Below are 23,028 nucleotides of genomic sequence, written 5' to 3'. Positions count from 1 at the left end.
CAACCCAATAAAGATTAGTTGATTTTGTAGTTTTGCTTGGCTCTACATTTGTTTAAAGGCACCCATGTTCTTACCAAACGACTCAAATCTGGCCTAAAAGATTAAATGCACCTCAAACAGTTAAGTGATGGGTAAAGGAGATGTTGATGTTGCTTATAGTTGATAAATTGTTTTTGAAAGTTTGAAACTCAACAGCCTTTTAATTAGAGACATTGGATGACTATTACATAATTAAAGTAGTGTATACTTCTTATCCTGATGTATTCTTTCTTCTTTATATTATTAAATCCTATCTGCAATAGGCAAACACCATTCTCCTGGTCCTCACTGTATATTTACTAAGAAAGAGGCTGGCATCTGTAAATACAAATGTGTCCACACTGAACAATACACGGTAAGTGTTTAAATAGATAGTAAAACAAAAGTGAGATGAAAACTCTAGGTGCAAGCATTAGGTACTGTCCTGTTGGCCAACAGTAGGTTGGTAGATCTAGTGACTTTATGACCAGGGGTTTTGTAGGGATTTAACTTAAACCAGTGTTTCTCGACCAACGTTCTGTGGAACTCTGGGGTTACTCCAGAGGTTGCTAGTGGTTCCTTGAGCAATGAGGTCAGTTGATGTGACAGCATTGTTCGTTTGGCTATCTGTAAGGCTGGCATTTATTCCCATTGGCCAGGAATGTAAGAGGCATTATTACCACAGATCATCACACTAATGTACTGTGAGCTACGGATATAGTAATTATAGCAGGGGTTCTCTGAAGACCTGAAACTTATTACAAGTGTTAAAAAGGTCAAGAATCACTTCCCCGAGTATACATTCCATCAAATGAATTTTCTATGATTAGTAAACTTTAACTATTAAAAGAAAAATATGAAGATATAAAAACTGGTAATGGTTTAAAAGTATTTTTGTATGTATGAAATTGCCAACACCTACTTTTACAGTACCTGAAATTTCATTGCCTGCGTTGGCTTCTGAAATACTACAAATAGGAAAAGAAGAGCAAACTTAATTGTATAAGCTGTTTTATTGTGTGCTATAGTAACACTCTTGACTGCATTGAAAGGTGTCTTCTTCAGGCATGGACAATTCTGATACAGTTCTGTAATATACCTTTAAAAAACTTAGTTATGAGAGCTTTCATGAAAACCTGATCAACACTTAGTTATTATAGATAATAATTACAGCAACCTTTCTCATTTAAAAAAAAAAAGTTTTTCAGAACTTTTTATGACTAAGTTTGGATGACATCTTACATCTTACAGGGTCTGTAGTATGAACTTGTTGGTCATTTTTCCACCTAACTGTCCTTCTTGTTTGCAGTTTGCTGACGTTCAAAGCTGTGGCCCAGCTCTTTATTCTTGGTTGTACCTGGGGTATTGGCTTCTTCCAGTTTGGATATTATGCTGTGGTCTTTTCTTACCTCTTCACCATCTTCAACAGCTTCCAGGGATTCTACATCTTCCTTGTACACTGTCTACTCAATCAACAAGTATGTTTATATCAATGCAAGAGAAGAAAAATATACTTTATTTTTAATCATATAAATATATATATATATATATATATATAGACATAAAAAGTTACCATTGTCAGTAAGTATATTTGAACAATGTTAGCTTTATCCCACATGATATCATGTTTGAAAGGAGTTTGCGGGAATATACATGTCCTGTCTGCTATAATTTCCCAACAACTAGTGTGAATGAAGAATATCTGTATATTAAAATATGAATCAAATTTAAGACTAGTTTCCAGGTAACCCTAGGTGTGGGTCAGTGAATTACACATTTTTTTTACTTGTATTACTAGTAAAGACCACTTCTTCAATGAACTGTATAAAATTATGCGTTCTTTAAAAAAACTAAAAATGTAAAACATATATTTGTCATACACTAAACATCAATCAGAGCCAATGGAAACATGGGTTCTTTTAGGATTATTCACCAAAGAATGTTTAGTGAATGTCATGTTCACTGCTTTATATAGAGACCCTATAGTGTTTAGTAGTGTACAGACAGTTGTATGCTTTGCAGCACAGCTAAAGAAAAATATCTGATCAAGACAACTGCTAAGCAGCAAAAGTTACAGATTCACTGTGCTCCGTACAAGCCCAAGTAATTAAAATGTAAGCAGTGAAAACATTCATCCTCACTTCATGGACTGGGAACCTTGGATAGAGATATTGGAAGGTCTATATGGCTTTTGTAGTAATCAGCTACATATTTTTTCCATCAAAACCATCTCAAGTCAGAAAGGTGCTGCCTTGGTCACAGAAGTTGTGTACAGGTAATAAAGATGGACTTTGGTCCTGAGTAACAGATATATATCAACAAACTGTTTTTTGTGTTGTAGAACTTTTATGTCCATTTCTTTACTATCATATTATTATCACTCTATTTTTAGGTTAGAGAAGTATACTGCAGATTGATATATAGAGTTGGCGTTCACAAGAAACGTGATACATCTACCACGAGTACCCTTCAAACAATTTCTAAAGATGTAAGTTAAATATATATATAGTAAAAAATGTATGCACTATCTGAGGAGAACAAGGTGTGGGTTTTCATTCTCTAAGTAGGAACCTTTTTTCATATTTATTATCCAGCTGGGGAGATTTGTGCCTGTGATACTAGATAAAAGTGTAGAGAATATCACAGGACAGGAAAGTACCTACAGCAATAAAAACATCATCAAATGTTCTAACATAGTCACCAATTGTGTGTTTCTGCGCACATTTTCATTGAAGAAAAATCTTCCTGATAAGGAAACAGACAGTAAAAAAATCTAATAGAGGTTCCAATTTTTCAAAAAGAAACAGTTTAGGTGGAGTTGAACTATACTTTCTGTCTAGAAGAGATTGTTGCAGAATCTGAAAGAAGGAAATAGATACATGCAAACAAGCGCTCACTTACCTCTGTAGTTGCAGGCAAGATGGTACAATTTTTAGTCCATAGAATTCTGTGTTTCTGCACAAACTTTATTGTTGGAAAAATATTCCTGATAAAGAAAAAAACAGTAAAAAAAATCTGATAGAGGCTCCAATTCTTTAAAAAGAAACAATTTGGGTCACTTACCTCTGTAGTTGCAGGCAAGATGGTACAATTTTCTATCCTCGAAGTTAATAGAAGAAACACTTAAGTCAACCAGGTCATTCTCTCAGTAGCTCAGATCATCTTTTTACTCCTCGCAACTATGGCTTTACTTACTCCCCTTTCCACCGGTCACCTTTTAGCTAAACTAACTATACCCCCCAGCTACATAGGTTTGTAACGGTCTATTGTTTGTTTTTAGGGATATGTAAACCCATAAATGTTCATAGCCTGCCCCACCTCACCATGACCTTTCTTTTTATACTTCCACATTTGAAGATGACTTGTTTTGTTTTCTGAGGACGCCTAATTCATAAATAATTCATATTATCTATTACCTACCGCACTTACTGTCTTTCTCACTTTCTACAGACAAATATGACGGACTTTAAAAAGACTGCAGTCAGTACAGACAATTCTTCAGTTGAAATAAAAGAGCTAAAGTTGTAGCTGTCCAAACATCCTTAAATGGATTCATATGAAGATTCATGCATTTTAGAAGAGATCTTAGTAAAAGCATAAGGAAACGGAGGACTGCTGATGTTTCAGATTTCATTCTACTGCTTGCACTGGGTTCCTGAAACATGGATCCTGACTGGTTGGTTTATTGACTCTTCGCCCTTTCTTTGCTTCATTCATGAATCAATATTCATGTAGCTGCTGATGCAGTTTTATTGCTCTGTAAATTCTTCTCTAAAACTCAAGACTTTACAATATTACTTGTAAAGACATTTTAAAATGTGTTCTTGGCCTTCAAGAATATTCTCCTAATGGATAAATATTATAGTTTTTGATAATTTTTTAAAAATGTTTTTAAAGTGAAACTCAAGACAAGAATACTTTGATTTAAACATAGTTATTAGCCACTAAGGATATAAAATGACTAGTGAGCACCAAATGCCTTGACAACACCTTATACAAATATGACAATACTATTATGCTGTAAAAAAAACGTATGCACAGAGCTGTTGGAGGGATCTGGAAGTCTCAGCCACTACAAGCTGCCTATGAACACCAGAAGAAGGGGCGGATACAAGACCAGTCACCTTGCTTGAATAGAGAGTTTAGCAGTGACTGGTCTTTATTAAAACGTTTTTGCACCATGACATGATGATGAGATTTAATCATGGATTTCCTGGACACATTTGCAAAAAATACATCAAGATTCAAAAAGGAATATGAATATTAATACATATGACTCCAATATACTGTAGGTATCTAGGCAAGAGACAAAGTCTTTCCGTAAAATTGTTGTGATTAAACATTTCTCAATGACTGGGTTATAATGAGTCTCTCAATGGTTTTAAGAATACCCTTTGTTTTCTAATGTTTTTAAAATTATGTTTTTTACCTGTTTCTTGGGAAAAATAAATTCTTTATTTTATGAATAAACTTTAAGTATGTGGTAAATTTGTTACAAAGTCATATGTGTTTTCTATTCAGAGGACAGAGCACAATCTGTTTGACTTTAGACTTTCTCTCCTAAATCATACAAAGCAGCCTAAGAGTTAGAAGGGACACGAGGAGTCACTGCTCTGACTCATTCATGTATTTGCATAACTTATAGAAGAAGTAAACTCAAAACTTACCCAAAACAAAAAATACACTTACCTTCAATCCCGCAAAGCAGTCGATCTGTCTGGTCCGTTCCAGACACCGCTCTGGAGGTGTCTTCCATCGTGTTCTGCGTCATCCTGGTATCCGTCTTCGGGCCAGCGCCACCATCTTCTCCTCTTTTTCTGGGTTCTTCTTCCTATGTCACCCGACGCAGGTGTGAGACCGGGTGATGTAGATGGGGAGCAGGTTTTGGGACTTTAAAGGCCAAATTAGGTATAAATGACATGTAGCTTAAGATGCTTTAGTTCAATATTAAACATTTACCAACCATGTTTCAGCTTAAAAACATATCATAAAAACAATATCTCCTGAGATCCTGAGGTTTCAGAACATAGGATTGCCTACATCAGTTCCAGCAACCCCACCCACCGATATCTGCAGGTGGTCTGGGCTCATCATCACCTGCGATGTCTCCTTTCTATCTCATCTCATGTTGGACTGTCTGCTAGACTCTACCAAGCTGTTTAGCATCTGAAGCAGGTTCTGTTGAATATGTTGGTATTCTTTTGTTTGGGAAGCTCTCCTCCTATGTACTCATGGATTAATGGGAAATAATAGGATTTCACATGTGTGCTGATTATTGCCTCCCCTTGCTTAACGGTTAAAACATTTACCAGTGAGAAGATGCTGGAACTGATGTAGGTAATCTTATCCCCTGAAACCGTCCTGAAAAAGTGGACCTTTTTTTCTGCGAAACGGGTCGAAAATCCAGAACTCACTGATTTGGTGTCTAACACAAGAGATTTTTGTTTTTATTATATGTTTTTAAGCTGAAATATAGTTGTTATATGTTTGATATTGAAATAAAGCATTTAAAGCTATATCTCATTTGTACCTAATTTGGCCTTTAAAGTCCCAAAACCTACTCTTTTCTTTAATGTTTACAAAAAATTGGGATGTACCATTTTGGCAATCTGAGTAGACGAAATCTCACCAAAACTTGACCATCTCACTGTGCAATTTTATCCCTTTTGAGGAAAGGGCTCCTTGAAGAAGGCACCTTGGGGAGGAGCACCCAGGAGCCTCTCGGGATGTGTGACAGAGGTATCCTGGGAGGCTCTGCACTTCCGTTCATTAGCAGGCAGTGCTGTGACCTTTTTTTTTAAGCTGCTCTTAAGAATTAAATAAAACCATAATTTTTACCTTACATAAAATGGTTGTCTAGGGTTGTAAAGTAATAATTGTGAGTTTAGGTACACATTAAGCTTGAACTTTATAAATAGCAGGTCTTAGTCAGCAAAGAAGCTTTGTTTTCAGGAAAAATAACATCATACAATGTTGTATCACTTATCATACTGAAACTTACAAGTTTTGTATGAATAACTGATTGTATCAGGCCTTTAGTATGTGAGCCCACAAGGTGCTTGCAGTATGTGCTGTATGGACTTACTAATAAGCACTTGTTTGTTTGCCAGTGCTCCTAACCTCCTGTACTCCTCATCTGTCCAATTAGTTTGGACAAATTTTTGGTTTCAACAGAGAGCAGCATGAGTCAAACCCTTGAGTTGTTTTACATGGACTTGGTCTGGAAGCCACAAGATAATAATGTGAGCTGAAGAATTTTGCAGAGGCTCCCTGGTGGGAGACAAAGAATCTTGATTTGCAATTTTCTTTGCTTTTTAGCATTGTTTTCTGTGGAATAAAATTATTTTCTTATTACTGGTATTTGATATATGCAAAACAAATAAACAAGGGCCACTATAACTAGCATACATACTATTGCTGTATATTGGGATGTGTCAGACATTTCTATATACAGTACAGACTTGTAATGTCACTGCACAGTATACATTAAAATCATAATATCTCTTTACTAAAACCCGGATGTAAACATTTGGTAATCTTTGCCTTTCTTGCAATCAGTAGAAACATAATGTAGATTGTGGTCTGAGTTTCCTCAACAGGCCAGGCCATCTATTTCTTAACACACTGCCTTCACATATTGTACTGATAAAAGAGAGTTTGCACGAAATTAGTTATGCAGATCTGTAAATTTCCTACCATAAGAATCTAAAAGACTTTGTTTAACCCTTGATGACACCTTCCTATACAAAACTGTATCTAATTTAGCTTATTTCTCTACAATCTTTAGTTGTATGTGTTTTTTTTTCAAAAAGAGGGGGCACATTAACAGTGAAGGCTATCATTGGCGAGCGCTCAGGGAGAGCTTATACAGGGCATCCAAAAAAAGTGAGCACACGGCGTGCCCACCCCACTACACCCCTGCTTATGACTTGGCTTAGGTCATCCCAAATATTGAATTCAAACCCTTTAATAGGCTTGGAACCTTCTTGGATAGAAAATGTGCCCCCTTTCTCATCCATTAAAGGTCCTTTGGAATTTGATTTTCAAAGGAAAAGATGGGCAGCACACAATCCACAATGACAGATCAGATTATAATTGACTTCATTCATTTTGAAATTCATGCAAGAGGACATCCAGGGAAAGTCCCAGCTAAACAATTGGCAGAAGCTTCACCCAGGTGAATAGAACTCCTGTCATTGTAAAAAGAAGCACAGCTAGCGTGGGATCTGAAACAACCAGTGCTGGAATGAGTGGTCATGGGACATCCTATTGGACAACGCTGGATCTTGCAAAGGTAAATTTTAGTGAAAAACGAATAATAATGTACTTATTGCAGAATTGTTGTACTTATTTCTGTGCTAAAAAAAGACAGAGGGCAGATTAGTTACCAGTGATGGCTGTAATCTCCCTCCATCCCATCTTTTCCCCATTACTGACTCATCTTGCCCTGTTTTGCATTGTGTTGCTTTGTGATGGCAGACAACTTGGCAGCAACAGGGCTTTTCTTCCTTAAGTCAGAGTCTCCAGCAAGGACGGCTGTGAGCAGTACTGTAATGACATTGCTAAACCAAAGTAAAAAGACCAAAAACAGCTAGGGTTTAAGTGCAGCAAAAAGATGTATATTGTGTATTATAAAGAACAATTCAATTCATATTTTTGCATAGGAAAGCTAGTACAATATTTGAAACAGTTTTTCCCCAATAAAATGTAAAATCATGGGACAAGTGACCCATGAACTATACATATGAAACCAAAACTTCAGCCCTCGGATTTTTTTTTTTTATCCATCAGTCTGTTAGTATACAATACATGGGTATACCGTTTCAGTTTCCCCCTGGCACCACATTGGACAGCAGAACCTAAAAACTAGGCAAAAGATCCAAGGAGGGGTCTTCCTAACAAAAAATGAGGCAGAAGGCTATTGTAAGATTAGGGTAAGGGGTAGAGGACAAGGTGGGATGTGGTGAGATGTTGCCACTTTTTCTTCTTCAGCTAAAAAAAATATGTTGCTGACTTGAAGTATTTGTGATGAAATTCATGCTAGGAAATAGAACATGACTTTAACAAATTGGAACAGGTGAAAAAAGAAATCTGGTTTTAGCATGTATTACAGGACCCTGCACAGGATATTTGAAACATAGATTCTGACTTAAAAATAAAGCCAACTCTTCCAGTTCCCTTTCGGTCAATTAAAAAATAAACCACACTGTAACAGATGTTGTTGCACATGAACCAGTGGCACCAAACAAGATCCAACACTAGGTGGAATTTTTAGAGAAGCATAAGAATTGTGATATATGTTAGCATTAAAAGAAAAAGTGTGCTCTTTCTTTTGAATTTTTTCACTTTTTATTGTAAGTAGTTTTTCTACTGTTTTATTTGTGTTTTATTTTCATTTTTTTGTACACCCACTGGGTCACAAAGCCAGTAGATTCTGGTGCATGTACAGCTAAGAGTGCCTAGTACGAGTAAGACAAGGAACAAAGAGCGGCAAAAGGTAAGTTGTATACAGTGCCAGGGATCCAAAGGGGGCAACACCTTAGCACGTCAGGCAAGTAATAGCATGACCTATTCTATAGAAAATGCCCTATAAACACCCCTAGCACGCCACTGGCAAAAAATTGCATCGGAGATCCCAGATGGAAACGGCGGACATCCCAGTATGGGAGACAAGGGAGATGGATAATCAATTACTTTTTGATAGGAGAAAAAATGAGAGACTACTTTAAGAGTCGTCCCAATCTGAGGGTGTTGCATAATAGAAGTTTTAACCGTATTTGGGGCCCATGCCAAAGCATCAATTGGTGTCGGTGACAGAGCGTCTTCCAAGCTTATCCAGAATTTAGACCCACTGTTAGTACACCAGTCCAACAACCTAGTCAGGTGGACTGCCTGTTAATATAGGCTTGGGTCTTAAAATGTCATACCACTTTTGCCTTTGGAAAATATATATTATATATATATTCCAAAAGGATATATATATATATATATATATATATATATATATATATATATAGCTGTAATAGGGCTTCAGAGATTTCAAACCTAAAGGCACCCCTGCCATTTCTTAGACCTGGTACAATCTGTTGGTCATTACTAAGTTGTTAAAGTTTAAGGGATTTGGTATTTAATGATCTGGTTGAAATTTAAGAAACGTTTGCCCTCTTTTAATTAAAAATCACCATGTACAACTTTAAAACTTTAAGGGACATATGCATGTTAAAGGATTGGCGTATTTTCAAAACTGCCCATGTTGCATGAAAAATAAATTTTTGTCCTTTAGTCTCTAGTCTAAAAGCCAAAACAATATAAAATATATTTCCACCTTGTTCAATTTCAGTGGACATTCTGGGTAAAATTTTAGCAGATTGGATGTAGGTAATTTAACCTTGAATTGATCTTCATGATCAACTCATATGATTTCTGCTTCCTCAATCCTAATGGGATTACCCTTTCTGTTTGATGTGACCTACAATATCGGAGTGGTGTTTGAGATCATATTAGGAGACTTTTCTAATAAAAGTGAAGTGAAGTGTTTGTACAAATCCAATCTTTCTATTTTTATATTAGTTGTAGTGTGAAAATACATTTATGTTGTAAATATAAGGTACATAAACTCCACATTGTGGTGTATAGATATGGAATATTGGAGTTAGGCTAATTGTAGCTAACAATAAACTATTGCTGCTTGCTAGAAATATTGAACATGTATGGATGAACTTCAAAGAGCAAAGTAATATGTATAAGTAATATATATAAGGAAAGTTGAGACTGAAATTTAAATTTTTGGCTTAAGTATTCTTGTAATTTCCTATGTCAATTTTGTACAGGGTACATGTGAAATGTGAATGTAATGTAATTTTTTTATATACTGATCAGCTCATCAAATCATTTATATCCCTTGAGTTGCTTACATGAATTGTGCAAACTGCAGAAGTCAAAGCCGAACTATGTCCAACATAGGTCAGGCAGAGGGCAAAGTGTTAGGCACCAGCAAGGTGGGTTTTAGACCAAATGGGGACCTGGGCAAAAAAAGTGGGGGCCCCAAATGCAAAGAATTCCAGCTCCATAAACACCTTGCCATTTTGTCAAATGAAGCTGGTGTAGTAATAAAGGAGACTCTTAACTTTGCAAAGTGAATGTTCTGTATTGGGAGGTTAAAAGTAAACTTGTGTTCTCTTTAAATAACCATGTTGCAAAACAGGATTCTTTTTTTAGTATATGATTGGTTGATTAAATAGAATAGATCTAGCTAAGGAAGCTAAGGGAGCATGTATTTGGACCTCCCTCCATATTTGTTGTGGTCGGTACAATTATACAAGATACAATTGCATCTATCAAAAAAGGCCCATGGCCAAAAATGAAGTACTATAACAAAGGACTTCTAAAATTGGACTGTTGTTAGGAATTCTTAGGACACATTCATGAATATTTCTTGGAGCTGACCCAATATTGGCCCTGATTCATCATTGAAATCCGCGATCGCTGGAAGCGCGAAAGTACGCGCGACCAGCGATCGCGGATTAACGCGGTCCGGGACTCGAGTGCGCGCGTACACTCGCCTCCTCACTGCCAGCCGGATTCCTGCCTTGAGCAGATTAGTTACCAGTGATGGCTGTAATCTCCCTCCATCCCATCTTTTCCCCATTACTGACTCATCTTGCCCTGTTTTGCATTGTGTTGCTTTGTGATGGCAGACAACTTGGCAACAACAGGGCTTTTCTTCCTCAAGTCAGAGTCTCCAGCGAGGACGACTGTGAGCAGTACTGTAATGACATTGCTAAACCAAAGTAAAAAGACCAAAAACAGCTAGGTTTTTAGTGCAGCAAAAAGATGTATATTGTGTATTATAGAGAACAATTCAATTCATATTTTTGCATAGGAAAGCTAATACAGTATTTGAAACAGTTTTTCCCCAATAAAATGTAAAATCATGGGACAAGTGACCCATGAACTATACAATGATATCGCTATTGAAATAGAGAAAACGTCTCGTACCCTACGTGTTTCGCCTGTCGTCTTTTTCAGGGTATTTGAAGAATATTGCTAAACCAAAACTTCAGCCCTCAGGTTTGCTTTTTTTATCCATCAGTCTGTTAGTATACAATACATGGGTAAACCGTTTCAGTTCCCCCCTGGCACCACATTGGACAGCAGAACCTAAAAACTAGGCAAAAGATCCAAGGAGGGGGCTTCCTAACAAAAAATGAGGCAGAAGGCTATTGTAAGATTAGGGTAAGGGGTAGAGGACGAGGTGGGATGTGGTGAGATGTTGCCACTTTTTCTTCTTCAGCTACAAATAATATGTTGCTGACTTGAAGTATTTGTGATGAAATTCATGCTATGAAATATAACATGACTTTAACAAATTGGAACAAGTGAAAAAAAATCTGGTTTTAGTTCCCTTTCGGTCAATTAAAAATAAACTACACTGTAACAGATGTTGTTGCACATGAACCAGTGGCACCAAACAAGATCCAACACTGGGTGGAATTTTTAGAGAAACATAAGAAACATAAGAGAAACATAAGAATTGTGATATGTGTTAGCATTAAAAGAAAAAGTGTGCTCTTTCCTTGTTGCATCAGAGATACCAGATGGAAACTCCGGACATCCCAGTATGGGAGACAAGGGAGATGGATATTCAACTACTTTTTGAGAGGAGAAAAAATGAGAGACTAGGAGTCGGCCCAATCCAAATGAGAGACTAGGAGTCGTCCCAATCCAAGGGTGTTGCATAATAGAAGCTTTAACCGTATTTGGGGCCCATGCCAAAGCATCAATTGGTGTCGGTGACAGAGCTTATTGGTCTTCCAAGCTTATCCAGAATTTAGACCCACTGTTAGTACACCAGTCCAACAACCTAGTCAGGTGGACTGCCTGTTAATATAGGATTGGGTCTTAAAATGCCATACCTCCTTTTGCCTTTGGAATATATATATTATATATATTTCAAAACCAAAAGCATATATATATATATATATATATATATATATATATATATATATATATATAGCTGTAATAGAGCTTCAGAGATTTTAAACCTACAGGCACCCCTGCCATTTCTTAGACCTGGTACTATCTGTTGGTCATTACTTAGTTGTTAAAGTTTAAGGGATTTGTTATTTAATGATCTGGTTGAAATTTAAGAAATGTTTGTCCTCTTTTAATTAAAAATCACCATGTACAACTTTAAGACTTTAAGGGACATATGCATGTTAAAGGATTTGCATATTTTCAAAACTGCCCATGTTGCATGAAAAATTAATTTTTGTCCTTTAGCCTCTTGTCTAAAAGCCAAAAAAATATAAAAATATATTTCTACCTTGCTCAATTTCAGTGGACATTCTGGGTAAATTTTTAGCAGATTGGATGTAGGTAATTTAACCTTGAATCGATCTTAATGATCAACTCATATCATTTCTGCTTCCTCAATCTTAATGGGATTACCCTTCCTGTTTGATGTGACCTACAATATCGGAGTGGTGTTTGAGATCATATTAGGAGACGTTTTCTAATAAAAGTGAAGTAAAGTGTTTGTACAAATCCAATCTTTCTATTTTTATATTAGTTGTAGTGTGAAAATACATTTGTGTTGTAAATATAAGGTATATAAACTCCCCATTGTGGTGTATAGATATTGAATATTGGAGTTAGGCTAATTGTAGCTAACAATAATCTATTACTGCTTGCTAGAATTATTGAACATGTATGGATGAACTTCAAAGAGCAATATATATAAGGAAAGTCTTTGTATTGTCATTAGCAGATACAAACTGAAATTTATATTTTTGTAAATTTGTATTCTCGTAATTTCCTATGTCAAATTTGTACAGGGTACATGTGAAATGTGAATGTAATGTATTTTTTTGATATACTGCTTAGCTCAGTAAATCATTTATATCCCTTAAATTGCTTACATGAACTGTGCAAACTGCAGAAGTCAAAGCCAAACTATGTCCAACATTGGGCAAGCAGAGGGCAAAGTGTTAGTCACCAGCAGGGAGGGTTTTAGACCAAATGGGGACCTGGGCAAAAAAAGTGGGGGCCCCAAATGCAAAGCATTCCAGCTCCATAAACACCTTGCCATTTTGTCAAATGAAGTTGGTGTAGTAATAAAGGAGACTCTTAACTTTGCAAAGTGAATGTTCTGTATTGGGAGGCTAAAAGTAAACTTGTGTTCTCTTTAAATAACCATGTTGCAAAACAGGATTCTTTTTTTAGTATATGATTGGTTGATTAAATAGAATAGATCTTTATCTTATTTACTAAGCTAAGGGAGCATGTATTTTGCCCTCCCTCCATATTTGTTGTGGTCTGTACAATTATACAAGATACAATTGCATCTATCAAAAAAGGTCCATGGCCAAAAATGAAGTCCTATAACAAAGACTTCTAAAATTGACCTGTTGTTAGGAATTCTTAGGACACATTCATGAATATTTCTTGGAGCTGCCCCAATATTGTGTCTATTGTATCTATTTAAAAACACAGTCAAAAGTAAGATTAAATAAAATAGTTTTAAAAAAATAAAAAGACGCATTAAACAACACATCTTTTATTTACTTAATTAAGATTCAAAGATGAATAGACCAAATTACACTACACACAAATTACTATCATACTCAAAAATAAAGAACTTTTTTTGCATAAATTCGTTTATTTAGCAGTTTGGCAGAAATGAAAGAAAATAAAACGTACAAATTAAAGTTTAATGTACAAATTTAAAGTTTAATGTAAAGTTAATGTCTTATTGGTTTCTACCACTTAATGCATTCTAGAATTACCAGTCACCATATGTGTTACCATGCGACTGGATAATCTCTGTACATTCAACTTTAGATCTTCCAAAACTATGATGACCTACCTAAACCAACCAAACAATTTGTATTCATTTGAGCAGGCTTTTAGTTGATTTATTGAAGATTGTACAACCAGAAAGGCACTGCCATCAGCATAAACCTGGGGACCTGGAGTCCACCAGAAGAAATAAGAAGGGCCCACCATAATGAATAGCTTACTTGTCATGTTGGCAAAGTTTTTAAAAAGGCACTAGGGGCTCCCCAAGGGCACAAAAAATTGTTTTTTAAACCTTGTACAAAGGCTTCAGTATACCTTCTGAGCAGTACCTCTATTTCTTTTTTTAACATTTCTCACATAACTGCCAGATGTGTTAAACCTAGCACTGTCTCACAAGTTAAATGGCCAAGGTTTTGGAGTCTTACAAGCTCCCTTCATGAAATTGATTAGAAGATGTTCACTAATGCCTTGATGAAGGAACAACTCCAAGGAATTGGGAAACTTTTTTTATCAGATTGCTGGTGACTTCTTTTTCTTTCATCTTCAAGCATCATTTAGGTACACTGGCCAGGTGTGCGGCTCATAAATGAACTGGAAGAATAGTAGGTTTTCAGTAATGATTTTCCTTCCTGGCCTTCTACATTCTGTTTCCAGTTAGCTTTCAGGGGTTTCTTTTGGAGATAATAATTTTGAAAAACAGAACAAAGGTTCACATTTCACATAGTGTAAAGGCTTTAAAAAGTTACAGGATACACAATTTAGACTTTCGTTTGTTGGTGCAAACTATCTATTTGCATCCTCATACATGCCATAACACTTCCCCTACACTTCCCCTACACTTCCACAGAACTTATCTACACTGTGTACAGAATAGTTCAGACATTGCTGCCAGGAATTTGACAAAGGCAGAACAGAAAGTTCATTGACATCCAGCAGCTGCAAAAACCTAAGAGGGTATGAAAAAGTGTCCTGGTCACTAAAGAGACACAGAACAGATACCTAAATGTGACCAAAGCGGAAGGAAGATGGAGAAATAGGCTGGAGGTAAAAGAACACATGCACTTAGTCAGTCCAATCATACAGAGTTGAGATAAAGAATTTGTGGTTATTAGCAGAAGGATATATAAATGTTAAATGTAAGCTATGTATGGTATCCTGTACAAAGCTGGAGATCAAGTTGGATACATTGAACCTCTACACCTTGGAGAAGAGTGATCTGAAATGGAATATCAGATGAAAATTGGACTTATCTTGGTCATGACTGTTGGGATATCAGGTAATGTTGCGTGTTTGTGTGGCCCTGAGTAAACATGGGAAGATTTTAACTCATATTTTAGTTAATTTTTATAATATATTTTAATATGATATGGTTGACTGATTGGATCTAAAGTGAATCCGTGAAACCATAGCCAACTGATCATTATTGGGGCTATGTGATCATTTGTTGATAGAGCTGATGTGTAAATTAAAATTTATTGTGCATGTGTACAAATGATTGCATGCATCTGAATGAAATTTCAAAATTCCATCAGGGTAAAATCTTGCGGTGCAGTGTTCTAAAATATCTTAGTGATTTAAATATTAATGAGACCTGTTAGTCAAGTGAATATGCTTATGTTTTGGGAGCCTAGAAGTCTCGTTGTTTTTGTTAACCCCCCTAGCGGTCTGATTCTTAACGTGTTTCCATGCAAAAAGTGGTACAATTTTTAGAATTGAGAATTTTTCATAGAGAAAAGTGTGCAATCAAATTAACCTGTAGTGCCCCGGGGGTCGTAGTGGAACTGCAGAGTTCATCACATGACCGTGGGAACTTTGCAGTCACAGCTGTGTTTGCAGGCGATCCCCAGACACTAGAGGTTGAATGGGAACAAGTTTCCCCATTCATCACATCTAGTGCCTTGTGTTCTTGGATAGAGAAACTCTATTCAAGAACACTTAAAACCAGTAAAGGGCTGCAGGAGCAATCTGATACTGAACTAAAAATAACCTAAATTCTCCCACTATTGACATCAATGGTGTTCAAATTGGGCATTCGATCACCCGAACAATATCACACTATTTGATCGAATACCTGTCAAATCGAATAGTGAAATATTCCACCAACACTTTTAATAACACACTTCTTGTCCTTTGGTAATTGTGTTCAAATGGTGCGGCTACAACAAGAAGTAAGCTGTACTATATTACTTTTTTGAAAACTAATGATTTATTGTGCTTCTTTTAGGTAAAGGTAAAGTCTGGTAGATTCGCTTTATCACACGTATCTTAAATCTATTTTATTTTAATTGTCTACATTGTATATCATAATATTACATCTTTATTTCTATTACAGTAAACATTACAAGAAACGAGGAAAACCGTTCATGTCGCAAGGTAGTAATTAGTAAGTAAGATGGGTGGTTGAATAAAGGGTTTGATAACTATGAATACTAGACCAATTCCTGCCCCAAGGTCCAGCACTGCCCTGTACACTCTTTACAGCTTTGAGAAAAAAAAAAAAAGTTTTTGTGAGTTGTGGGTTGGAGCCTAAATGGAGCGTAAACCCTCCTCAGTCCTGCCAGTGCTTAGGATTAGCAATTGCACACCAATGCATTGACCATAGGATCATGGAGGAAACGGGAACAAATCTGTAGCCTGCTGATGTATATTTGTTTTTACATTTTTAAATTAGCCAACTAAATATACATCATTCATCACAATACATACATACAATACATTGCAAACTACTCAGCATTCTTTATCACTCTTGTGTATATTAATTAACTGTAAAACAATCCACTTAATCCATTACTGACATATATCCTAACAGTTTGTAACCTCTTCCACCTTTTGTACCCTCCCCTATATCTTAATAGACTGTAAGCCCTTAAACCTTCTGGGTTGCAAGATCTTTTAGCCTCTACATCTGCTCTGATACCCTAATAGAATGTAAGCTCTGCCACCTTCTGAATTCATCTGTAAGCCTTAATAGATTGTAATCCCCCATTCTTTATCTTCCTTTACATTGGTATGAATTGTAAATAGTGTTGATCGAACCCGGACTTTACATTTTTTTTGAACCCGGACCCAAACCCGCACTTTTCCTGGAAAAGTTTGGGTTCGAGTTCGGTGTTCAGGCAGATTGTAGTGGAACTGCAGATTACCTTTGCAGTTCCACTACAATGTCCAGGCTTGTCCCTATTCATTACCTTTAGTGCCCTGTATTCTTAGATAAAGAAACCCTATCTAAGAATACATAGTACAGCATACATGTGCTTCTACTATGTATTCTTGGATAGAGATTCTCTATCTAAGAATACAGGGCAATACAGGTGATGAATGGGGACAAGTCCCCATTCATCACCTATAGTGCCTGGACATTGTAGTAGAACTGCAAAGGTCATCTGTAGTTCACTTTCCCACTGTGACGTCACGTGGGAAACTGAACTGCAGATTGCCTCTGTAGTTCCAATACGAATACGGACTTGTCCCCATTCACCACCTGTAGTGACCTGTATTCTTAGATAGAGAAACTCTATCCAAGAATACATAGTAGAAGTACAGCACGGCAACCACGATTACAGTTCCAACCCTGTACTATGTATTCTTCAATCCCTCATCGTTCATCCCTAATTGTAAATTCTTCCATTTTATTCCATCTTACATCTATAAAAACTGGAAGTTTTTAAATGTTCTGTATTCTCATTTATTTTCTAACAAATTGTAAGCTCTTTAACCTTCAGTACCCTCCCTTACACTCTAATGGTAAACTCTTCTTGCATACAGTAAAGAAATATCATGAGAATTATTAATTATTATATATCTGTGATTATAAATTGGTCCATTGTTCACAGTAATCTAAGAGGATAACATTTATTGTTTAACTAATGCAACTTAAAAAATAGGCACAGTGTAATGCTTCACTGTACTGGTTCTGTATGAGGCCCCTACATACAGTTAGAACTGTTTTATTGAGATTTGGTGTAGAGTTGGATATTTCATGGTAGCCCTTGTTTTAAATTTTGATTGCTTTTTGGAAATACTCTTAAAACTTACACTGCTGAGTTTCATATAGTATGTAAGGCACTAGATCCAATGTGAAATGACTATATAAATGATACAAATATAGCCTAATGTGATAAGTGTTGATCATTATTTCTATGTACCTTTCTGTCTTCATGTAGATGGAACAGTGTGTGATGGGAATAGGAAGTGTCCAATAAATAATGAATGTGCCAATGTATCAGCGTGTCCTTGTATGGATGGATATGAACTTATTGAGTTTAAAGTGCCTATACCTACAACTGTGTGTGAGGGTGAGTAGAGCTGCACTTGGTGACAAACATCATGGTGACACAATGAAAAGCAATTCTACACATTCCCTTTTACAGTCCTTGATATTGAAGTGATGTCATCAGGGCGGTGGCATGAAAACATTACCACTGATGGGGATAATGTTGGCACACAACCACAGGGAGCTCACGGTATGTTTTACATGTTCAGACCAGAATGATGACCCCAGACTACCTCCCTGAGTTGGCTGAAAAAAACACAGATTTGGCTTGCAGATGACTTAAGATAGTTCAGAGCTGATATAGCAATAGAGCTGTATAAAAATAGTTTGGTAATAAATATAGTAATTAAAAAAAAATATACCTACCTGGGTATGTTTTTGATTTGAATGCTCTACCTGTTACCATTTTGTCTGCATATTATCAGTCTGGCAGCTTGTAACATCCTCAGCCTTCGTTTTGGCATGTAGAGATGTGCCTGGTTTCAACCTTGTCCTGCTATTTGCTGCTAGTCTTATTTAGATCTTTCTTGTTTCAGGCTGTAACCCAGATATACTCCTCCAGGTATTGCCTTTCCAGATACCTGACCACTGTCTGACCATGACCCTGCTGTGATGGACGCCCTCTCAGCCCGCACCCCTGCGCACAGACTTACCAGCGCGCTCAGCAACAGTCCACGCACCAACAGGCTGAGAAGGGCCATCACGGGGCAAAGTTAACCACTCTGCTACCCCTTGCCAAACACCCCATCTCAGGTAGACTGCTATCATGACTTGAACGGAAGCACCCACCATTACCCTTGACAACCACAGTTGTGCTTCTGCTTCTTTAATACTGTCTATGTCACCTACTGCCACTCCAGCAATCACAATGATTAGAGTAGTGTTTTCAGGTTAGCAAATTACACTATTTCTACTTCTAGCATTCAGAGATTCAGCTTACACTTTTTATAGTGTTAATAAGTACAAACATACAAAAACAGTGCAAAAACAAAGAAAGACAAATAAAGACTAATCAAAGAGCACTAACAGAACTATAGCAAAAGTATAAAATAAAAGAGAAAACTGTGATATAATACTTAGGTAGAGTTGGTTTGCCTTGGCCTGGGTTGCTGTATGAAGTCCAAGGTATTAGTCAGAGTCACTGGGCTCCCTGCAGTGCTCAATGTGTCAGTGTTGTTGTCCTTAGCAACAAGATAGTATCAGTGAGAGTTCTTTCTGCTAGGCTTACATGGCTTTTCCTATGCCAACCACAGAGGTGGGACTAATACAACTATCCAATAACACAGAGCCCCCGTGCGGTGGGGGCTCTCGGAAGTATCATGCTTTGTGGACACTTCCAAAATGCCCTTGTTCTATCCATTATTAATAATTTCATAAGTACATGTTTTATGAACTGTCAACTCCCAGAATATTATTCACCACAAAATACAGAGTTCACAGAGACAAAACTAGGCATGTCTGGGACTTATGGTTCACCAGAACAGGCTAAATATGGTTCCCAGGCTTTCCTGAGGCCTAGGAGAAAAGGATCTCACAATACTCACCATAACGATCCAACTACAAATTAGCCAACTACTTTATACAGAATGGTATATTGGAAATATAAAGTTTATTATAAATGGGTTTCAGAAAACATCTGAGAGTTCAATCAGGGGCCACTTTATCTGAGTTTTCTGACACCTGGAGACACAAAAATGCCCTGACCTCAATCCATCTCAACCTTGTCTCTAACCAGCCACCTATCCAGTACCTGATCTTTGACTGACCCTACACTAAAGCCCTCCTTTCCAGCTCACCCCTGGTGGGGAGAGCCTGCGGGTAGTGACCTGGTATTCTCCCTACAATAAAAGTAGTCTGGTGGCCACTAGGGTTACTAGACCTCACCCCTTGCGGGGTGCTCTGATGAAAACCAGGAGACCTAAACTCCACATTCTAAGTAATTAGGTGTCACCTTCTAGGGCACAACCCTAACAGAGGTTACACAGTTGATTAGGTCTAGCGGTAGATAAGGGCTATCTGTGACTTGATGGTACTGCTACACGTTAATGGTTAAATCTATTACAGACTTCAAATCTTTTTTCAATAGCCATCTCTACCCCAACCATTGCTTTAAATTGCCATGGCTTTTAACCAGCACTCATCTAACAGATATTTATTGTGCAATTACTGTTACATATTATGGTCATGCAAAAATAAAATGCAGATACACATAACTTGACGTTATATTAGTTAAAAAAATATTTATATCCGGACTGCTAAGAACAATATTAGGGTTTTCACTGCAGATATGTGTGAGGCAAAATAAGCACAGGGTCTGCAATATTAAATGAGAATTTGGTAGACAAGGGCTAAACATTGTTAACAAACAGGAGAAGGATAACTTACTTGGAAACTGGAGTTAGATTAAAAAAGGCTCCTAATGGTGGTCTGCAAGTAGGTTCACTTGGATGAATGATGAGAGGTTTCTGCCAATGTGCCCTTATCCTCCTTCGCAGTATTCCCGAGCGTGGCTCGGGGTGGATTTTCCATACCAAAAGCAGTAACCATGAGCCACACTCGGGGTGGAATTTACAGGGAGTTTAAAAAGTCCTACCTGGTTCCCACCTTCCAATAATGTCCTCCAGCAGTGCCCGTGGCATCCGTCAGCGATGCCCGGCATCCACTTCTCAGATGCCGGCCAGCATCTTCCCCCAGCGCGTGAACGTTGGGGACACAAGACCAGGGGAAGCAGATGCCGGCCGGGCATCTGTTCATGAGTCTTAGGATGGAGGGTGGGGCCAATAGGCAGGTAGGCGGGATTTTTAGATGTACTGCTTTTACATTTAAAAATCCTCATTATTCATACTGCCAGGGAAGTTAAACATCATTATCAGATATCTTGTCTCCTCATAGCAGCAATAAGCAATTTAGGGTCTTTGAAGGGGGTCAGTGTGCTCTAAGATCTTTCTCTAATGTTTTCTAAGTGAGTGATGTTATTGGAATAAATTGTTGAGTACAAAGCTCAATAGCTCAAATTCCAATGCCTGCATACAACTGAATTAGTCACAAATAAAAAAAATTGTAAAAAATTTAAAAAATTAAAATGTCCTTTTTTTTGTTATGAACACAATAGGGAATGATTAGAACCACTGGGGACATTCACCCTCCGAATAGCTGTTTTTTAATTTTTACAAACAAATGAGAGGTTCTCATAGGAAAATGTATTCTTTATTGAAGTTTGCTAAATATATTTGTAATAATACATTGTATAATAATAATACATTGTTATGAGGGTTTCTATGCTAAATATGTAATATTTGTAAAGTTGTATACAGGGGGATCCAGACTAGGGTTTGAGTATGTAATGCACGTGGGTGTGGACCCACTGTGCCACTGACTGAGTATCCTCCGGAGGGGTGTAACTAAGCCGCTACCGGGTCTTCACTAGGGCCTCTGATGGTGAGGATAAGCTTGGGCCGCAGGGTAGTTGCCAGGTGCCACTCCAGAGCGACCCCCAGGTCAGTGGCAGCTGACCAGAGGGGTCAGGGTACTCGGTGCAAGCACTGAGGGGGCTTGAGTGGCCAAGAGGGCGATGGCAATCAGACAATGTCCAAAAACAAGATCCAAGGTCAGGGTAAGGCGGCAAACAGGCAAAGTCCAGGGGTAAGTAAACAAGGTCCAGCACACAGCAAAGCAAACAGAGGAATCACCTTTGCACTAGGAGTTTACACAAGCTAAAACATTAGGATTGCTCAGACAACTTCCTGTAGTAGGAGGTGCCTTTAAATACTAGCATTCCCATCTATAGGGTGTAGAAACAGAGGGCGTGTATGTGTTGCCTCATAGATGAAGGGAGACACATCCACGCCAGCTCAAACACCAGTGCAAGTCTCCAGCAGGAAGGAAACACTGGCATGGAACACCGGTAGTGGGGCTGCACTACCTGAAAGAGAGGGCCCGGCGCCTGTGCCTGCAATTAGGAACAGCGGCGCCGGAACAACCTGCAGTATAGGAAGAATGTGATTGGAGCACCTGAATTTAAGCATCTTCCAGAAAAGTAGATCCCACTAGAACAGAATGATTACCAAGGGTTTGGGGGTTCAGGCCCCATGACTTCAGATCCAGGAGTGACCTGAATATGCATGGCAGTGGGTTTCATTAGGTGAGTGGCAGGTAGTCACTCGTGAGTCATGGAGAGGTTGGGCGCACAAGTATGTAAAATATGGACTAAAGAGAACGAATGAGGCCTATTCCAGAAGCAGATTGGACATTTGTTTAGCTAGATAAACAACATTTTCTTTGAAATCCACCCTACCTGTCGTGTGTTTCGGTAACTCTTGTATGCTCAGTATGATCTTATGATTTGATATTGAGCTCTTCTAATTAGATATCAATGGGTCCTCTCTTCAAGTAAAGCTATTGATGTGTAACATAGTCACACTGTCTAAAGCTTTGTTACAGAACAATTATACAATCTTTTAGGTTTGTCTAGATTTTACAGACAGATACATAGACTTTTGTGGGTTCATGCAAGATCTAATTTCTTCACAAAGACAGAGGAAAATGTCAATGAAATATCAAAATGTCTGGATACATTAGGCTATTTTCGACATTGGAATAAAGTTTGTATAACCCATACGCAGTGTCAATTCTTTCATACAGATTTGATTGCGTTCTCATTTTTCTATTTTAATAAATCTAGCAGGTTAAATGACAGGCTAAGGAACTGGATGTAAAGGTTATTTTGTAGGGAAATAACAAAAATGGCACACATTGGAAATGTAGACCTGCTACCCAGCACTATTACAGCAAAAAAAAGTATACAAATACCGGTAGTAAAGTATTAAGGTCATGTAATGTAAAATTACATGCAGAGCTGCTGAACAAAAACAGCAGTCAGGGATTTGCCAAATAAAAAATTAGAAATGGAGTCCAGAATTGGAAACTCGCAGATTCAC

At 37.5% G+C, this 23,028-nt stretch overlaps 1 protein-coding gene across 1 annotated transcript in view; it reads left to right on the top strand.

Moving 5' to 3' along the window:
• Positions 1-23,028, top strand: part of LOC140322326 (uncharacterized) — a 72,902-nt gene that overhangs the window by 27,636 nt on the left and 22,238 nt on the right. The window contains exons 15-21 of the mRNA XM_072398905.1: positions 303-394; positions 1,328-1,496; positions 2,411-2,506; positions 2,586-2,781; positions 16,043-16,048; positions 16,151-16,201; positions 17,982-18,113. Coding sequence (XP_072255006.1) covers positions 303-394; positions 1,328-1,496; positions 2,411-2,506; positions 2,586-2,781; positions 16,043-16,048; positions 16,151-16,201; positions 17,982-18,113 — 742 coding nt within the window. The remainder of the gene's footprint in view (positions 1-302; positions 395-1,327; positions 1,497-2,410; positions 2,507-2,585; positions 2,782-16,042; positions 16,049-16,150; positions 16,202-17,981; positions 18,114-23,028) is intronic.

This window comes from Pyxicephalus adspersus, chromosome 2 (assembly GCF_032062135.1).
Source record: "Pyxicephalus adspersus chromosome 2, UCB_Pads_2.0, whole genome shotgun sequence".
Classification (NCBI taxonomy): Eukaryota; Metazoa; Chordata; class Amphibia; order Anura; family Pyxicephalidae; genus Pyxicephalus; species Pyxicephalus adspersus.
This window is presented reverse-complemented; position numbering and strand designations above follow the sequence as displayed.